Below are 6,534 nucleotides of genomic sequence, written 5' to 3' on the forward strand. Positions count from 1 at the left end.
CGGGCCAGTGCTCGTCGTGAGTGTTGGTCCAACCTGTCAACCGCCGGTGGCCACCAAGGGCAACTCTGGGCTGGCCTACCGGAAGTTTGGACGATCCGGTGTGCCCTGAGAACGAGATATGCGCAGCTCCTATCGGGATTTGTCGGCGCATCAGGCGGCTTTGCTGGTCTTGTTTTACCATTGTCGAAATGTTTTGCGAACAGGGATTCCGAGACTGATCGGGTCTTCCCGGGAGAAGGTTTATCCTTCGTTGACCGTGAGAGCTTGTGATGGGCTGAGTTGGGACACCCCCTGCAGGGTATATAATCTTTAGAAAGTCGTGCCCGCGGTTATGAGGCAGATGGGAATTTGTTAATGTCCGGTTGTAGATAACTTGACACTTGACTTCATTAAAATGCATCAACCGCGTGTGTAGCCGTGATGGTCTCTTCTCGGCGGAGTCTGGGAAGTGAACACGTTTTGTGTTATGCTTGACGTAAGTAGTTTCAGGATCACTTCTTGATCACTTCTAGCTTCTCGACCGACGCGTTGCTTCTCTTCTCGCTCTCACTTGCGTAAGTTAGCCACCATATATGCTTAGTGCTTGCCACAGTTTCACCATATTAACCCTGTCCCACCTATGAGCTTAAATATTCTTGATCTCGCGGGTGTGAGATCGCTGAGTCCCTGTGGCTCACAGAATCTACCAAAACAGATGCAAGTGCCGAGGATACTGGCACAAATGGCGCAACTGAGCTGAAGTGGGAATTTGATGAGGCCCTTGGTCGTTACTATGTTTCGTTTCCAGATGATCAGAAGAGGAGCCCAGTCGGGACGATCGGGGATCTAGCATTTGGGGTTGTCTTCTTTTCATTTGAACTTGACCGTAGCCGGTCTATGAGTGTATTTGAATGATGTATGATCTTAATTATGTATTGTGTGAAGTGGCGATTGTAAGCCAACTCTCTGTATCCCATTCTTGTTCATTACATGGGATTGCATGAAGATGACCCTTCTTGCGACAAAACCACCATGCGGTTATGCCTCTAAGTCGTGCTTCGACACGTGGGAGATATAGCCGCATCGTGGGTGTTACACTCGTGGCCCCCTGACGCTCCACCGACCTCAACTCCAACTCCATATATTCCATTTCACGGAGAAAAAATTAGAGATAAAGTTTCATCACGTTTTATGATACAGAGCCGCCGCCAAGCCCTAATCTCTCTCGGGAGGCCTGATCTCGAGTCTGTTCGGGGCTCCGGAGAGGGGGATTCGTCGCCATCGTCATCATCAACCATCCTCCATCACCAATTTCATGATGTTCACTGCCGTGCGTGAGTAATTCCATCGTAGGCTTGCTGGACGGTGATGGGTTGGATGAGATTTAACCTTTAATCAAGTTAGTTTTGTTAGGGTTTGATCCCTAGTATCCACTATGTTCTGAGATCGATGTTGCTATGACTTTGCTATGCTTAATGCTTGTCACTAGGGCCCGAGTGCCATGATTTCAGATCTGAACCTATTGTGTTTTCATGAATATATGTTTGTTCTTGATCCTATCTTGCAAGTCTATAGTCACCTAATATGTGTTATGATCCGACAACCCCGAAGTGACAATAATCGGGATACATCTCGGTGATGACCGTAGTTTGAGGAGTTCATGTATTCACTATGTGTTAATGCTTTGGTCCGGTACTCTATAAAAGGAGGCCTTAATATCCCTTAGTTTCCACTAGGACCCCACTGCCATGGGAGGGTAGGACAAAAGATGTCATGCAAGTTCTTTTCCATAAGCACGTATGACTATATTCGGAATACATGCCTATATTATATTGATGAACTGGAGCTAGTTCTGTGTCACCCTATGTTATAGCTATTACATGAGGAATCGCATCCGACTATCCATCACTGATCCAATGCCTACGAGCTTTTCACATCTTGTGTTTTGCTTATTTACTTTTCCGTTGCTACTGTTACATCTACTACAAAACTATTATCTTTACTTTTGCCACTGTTACCATTACTATCATACCACTTTGCTATTAAATACTTTGCTGCAGATACTAAGTTATCCAGGTGTGGTTGAATTGACAACTCAACTGCTAATACTTAAGAATATTCTTTGGCTCCCCTTGTGTCGAATCAATAAATTTGGGTTGAATACTCTACCCTCGAAAGCTGTTGCGATCCCTACACTTGTGGGTTATCAAGTGACTTGGTCAAAACTTGCTAGCTGTACGCCAGAACATACCCAAAGCCCTCCTCATGTAAATAAGTAGCTTCCCAAGGCAAGCAACATACTTTTTCACAGGACACTAAAGAAAAAGTAATAAAAACAAGAAAAACCAAAGCTTAGGCACTTTAGTTTGTTTTTAGTATTCTGAACTATTATTTCACCATGTCTCCATCCCCTAATTGCCAGAGCTAAATGCAGTATTCACTGACCGTCATCTAGGAGTAGATAGACTAGCTAATGCAGCGGATCTTGATGCAACGACGAGATGACCCTAGCAACGGTCGGGCTCGGTCTCGCGTGACATCTCCTCCAAGGACTTGCCCTTGGGCTCCGGAACAACAGCGGCGACGTGTGGGACTTGATGGACATCACGGTCTCCAGATCACGACTACGTTGACTGGGTTGCAGTGATGAATCTTCGGGTCCGAGCTCCAGGCTTGGTCCGAGCATATGTGACCTTTATCCCATGGCGGGTGCGAAACCAGCTCTTGGGCGGTGATTGCTTGAGAATCTTCGGCCATATCCGAAGTCGCGGCGGAAGATCCTATCACTAGATTTGTTTCGTTAGGAGTCATGTCTAGACACAGGGTGGGAGTTGAGCTTTTGTGACCACACAACAGGACATGTACAGGCCACCAATGTTGGAGCTAAATCCGACAGATCTCAGGTAGGGGGTCCCGAGCTAGTGATCTCGGTTAGATGGTCACAGAAAGAGTAGGGACACGGTGTTTACCCAGGTCCTACTCGATAAACATGCAGAATATTTGAATATGCCTTGAAGTGGGCACCAAGTCTTCGGAGGATCCTACCTTGAGTATGCCAGGGGTCATGGGAAACATGGCCAGACCGGCCCATGAGTGATAGACCGGCGAGGTGAGTACCCCCTAATTCATGACACCGTCACTTGCTCTCCACTCTGATCTTGCCAACATAAGTTGTTCATTGTATTGGTCATCGTGAACCTTCAACCTCCCCGTGACTTCCTCCATAGTCATCATTTTGAAATCGCCAAACTGCTCTATGGTAGATGCAATTTGGAGAAACTTTGATGGAACCGTTCGAAGAATTTTCTCGACGATAGTTGTCTCATTGAACTTTTCTCCAAGCCCTCGTATCTCATAGGTGATGGTTGTCATCCTAAGAGTGAAGGCATCGACTGTTTCTATGTCTTTCATCTTGAGCCTATCATACTAGGACTTGAGTTTTCCTAGCTGGTTCTATGATAAAATCTATGCTTGCTTTCAGATCTTCCATAACTGAAGATGATCTTTAAGCCAAAGGAAAACTTGCACTCTAGCTCGTGATGGGTTAGAGGGGAGGGGGAGCTCCCATAACCTCACAGTGTCAAGTACAATAGAAACTTTTGCCTGGTCAACTCTAGTTCGACAGGTAAAGAGAAGAGCTTCTACTTCTAAGAACAACTTCTGTGATTATTTCACAATGTTGTCATCCCTAGATGTGGCGGAGCCACTCCAAAACCGCTCTTAGCGTATATGGTTTCGAGGGCAGCTCACCTGGTTTGCATGTTTATTTTATCCTTTTTTTTGCGGGGATGTCTATTTTATCCTTGATGTGCTTAAATCATATCTCCATAATTGTAGTATTGTAACACACAACGAGGGTTCTGTGTTAACGTATGTAGATCTTGTATAGATGAAAACGTATTGTACATACCGTATCTTCCCGATCTGTTGTTGATACATTTAGATTGTTTCTTGGCTTCCAAGCCTTTGTAACCGAGTCATATATATATATGAGCCGATCGCCCATGTTGTGAGGCGTCTTCCCTCAAACCACTTCTCTGGTTACACGTTTATACTCTGAGAAATAAACTTGCTAAGAAACACATTGGAATAGTCGTCCTAAATTTTAGTGTTGCTGGTGATGGGTGGGGGTGTGGGCAAAAATCCCCCAAACCTCAATGATGGGTCAAATAAAATGTTATTTATCCTATTCAACCGTACTACGATACAGAGAAAGAAGAACATCTACTTCTTAAAATAATTCTGACGATTATTTCACCATGTCGCCATCCCCTAATTGCCAAAACTGAATGCAGTGTTCACCGACAGTCATCTAGGAGTAGATAGACTACCTAGCAGTGGTCGGGCTCGGTCTCACGTGACATCTCCTCCAAGGACTTGCCCTTGGGCTCGGGAACGAGGAAGGTGAGCAGGAAGCCCATCAAGCTGCACCCAGCGAGCACGAGGAGCGAGTAGCGCACGCCGATGCCGGGGTGGTATCCATGGGCGGTCTTGGCCGGGTCGGGGCTCTGGGCGAGGTACAAGAACCCGAAGGAGCCGATGATGGCGCCCACCTTCCCCGAGGCGGCCGATATCCCGTGGCACGTCGCGCGGAGCCTCGCGGGGTAGATCTCGGCGGGGACGATGAAGGTGGTGGCGTTGGGGCCGAAGTTGGCGAAGAAGAAGGTGAGCGCGTACATGACGACGAAGCCGGCCTGGTGGCCCTGGCCCGTCCAGTAGTCGTAGGGCACGGCGAGGCCGACCATGAAGGCAGTCATCATGAAGAAGCCCATGAGCTGGATCTTGAAGCGGCCGATGGAGTCGATGAAGGCGACGGTGAACCAGTAGCCCGGCACGGTGCCGCAGAGGGCGATCAGGATCTGGGCCCTCGCGATGTGGAACAGCTCGTCCAGCGCGCTCATCGTCGGCGCCGGCGGGATCCATCCGATCGCGCTGAAGATGTCCTTCTGGAACAGGTTCTGCGAGTAGTAGGCGATGTCCAGGAGGAGCCACGTCGACGCGGTGCCGACGAGGTGGAGCCCGTGCCGGCGCACGAACTCCCCGGAGAAGAGGCCGAACGACGGCAGCGGCGTGTGGGACTTGATGGTAATCACGGTCTCCAGATCACCGGCCTGCTCCTTGGTGATCTCCACCTGGAGCACCTTGGACATGTCGGCCGCGGCGCGCTCGGCGTTCTTGGCGATGAGCGCCGTGTACCGCGCCGTCTCGGGCATCTTCATCCGCCAGTAGAAGGTGAGCGCGGCGGGGAGCGCGCCGAGCATGAGGACGATGCGCCACACGTAGTCCGCCTGCGCCGGGGTGGACGCCGCGGGGTCCGCCGCGTACGGCGGCGCCGGGAACAGGTCCCTGAACAGCGCCGTGATCCCGATCGCCACGCCGCCGCCAGCGAGGATGCCAAACCCCTGCATCGCGAAGACGGCGGCGATGAACGCCCCGCGCGTCCGCTTGTTGGCGTACTCGGACATGATGGTGGCGGAGAGCGGGTAGTCGCCGCCGATCCCGAAGCCGAGCCAGAACCTGAAGAAGCAGAGCGTGGCCATGACGCTCGTGGGCGTGTTGCCGAACGAGAGCCCCGACGCGACAGAGCAGAGGATCATGAGCATCAGCGTCATGCCGTACACGCTCTTCCGGCCAACCTTGTCACCCAGCCAGCCGAAGAAGAGCTGGCCGGAGAGCGTGCCGACGAACGCCACGCCGTTGACGACCGCGGAGACGGTCGGCGGGAGGCTGCCCGGGCGGGGCGAGCCCGGGACGGTGTAGTAGATGCGGCCGATGAGCTTGGTGACGAGGGAGATGCAGAAGAGGTCGTAGGCGTCGGTGAAGAAGCCCATGCCGGCGACGATGATGGCCGTGAAGTGGTACCACTGCGTCTTGGCGCCGTCCAGCGCCGAGAGCACGTGCACCTGGTCGCCCGCCATTGCCACCGCGCGCGCGCCAACCTCTCTCTATGCGTGCGTTCCGGCAGGCGGCGAAAAAAAGTGGTGGTGCGATCCGGCGCGGTGGAAGGTTTGTTGAGGTTTAGGATGGGAGTGAACTGAGGGAGAAGGCACAGGTGTCTGTCAGCCATGTATATACGGAGAGGTGGGCATATTCGGGGCTCCTGGTCCTTCGTTCCTTCGAGACCAACTACTTCTCCCTGTTTAACGGTTCTCTTCTCTCCCGCAAAAATAAATTCTCTTCTTTGTAGAGAAAAAACATGGATGGGCTCAGAGTTTCCCGTGCGTAGCGAAGCTCTTTTGCGCGCATGCGGGGGGCACATTCTTGTTTTGTCTGCCACAATAGGTACATTCAATCACCTGAATTTCGAATTTGGGGTGAATCAATTTTGGTTGATGAAATAGTCGGAGGGGAGGAAGAAACTCGTCGGAGGGGAGGAAGAAGCTTGTTGGGCAGGCTGCCCCGGTATCTATACTTAGGGTTTAGGGTGGGGGCAATGGTGCAGATTCGCCGGATAGAAAACCGGCGAGGCCGGGGCTAGAGGGGTTGCCATGGGCGGCAAAAGACTGGTGGTGAGGGGAGGTTGAGGGGAGGGCAGTGTGGCGAGGCGGGCGCGCG

The 6,534-nt window shown here is 51.4% G+C and overlaps 1 protein-coding gene across 1 annotated transcript; it reads right to left on the reverse strand.

Moving 5' to 3' along the window:
• Nucleotides 1-4,137: 4,137 nt before the first annotated feature.
• Nucleotides 4,138-6,011, reverse strand: LOC119291936 (probable inorganic phosphate transporter 1-7). Its single transcript, XM_037570748.1, has one exon. The coding sequence runs from the start codon at nt 5,895-5,897 to the stop codon at nt 4,311-4,313; it is 1,587 nt and encodes a 528-aa protein (XP_037426645.1). The 5' UTR covers nt 5,898-6,011; the 3' UTR covers nt 4,138-4,310.
• Nucleotides 6,012-6,534: the final 523 nt, after the last annotated feature.

The sequence above is a fragment of the Triticum dicoccoides genome, chromosome 4B (genome assembly GCF_002162155.2).
Source record: "Triticum dicoccoides isolate Atlit2015 ecotype Zavitan chromosome 4B, WEW_v2.0, whole genome shotgun sequence".
In the NCBI taxonomy this organism is placed as follows: domain Eukaryota; kingdom Viridiplantae; phylum Streptophyta; class Magnoliopsida; order Poales; family Poaceae; genus Triticum; species Triticum dicoccoides.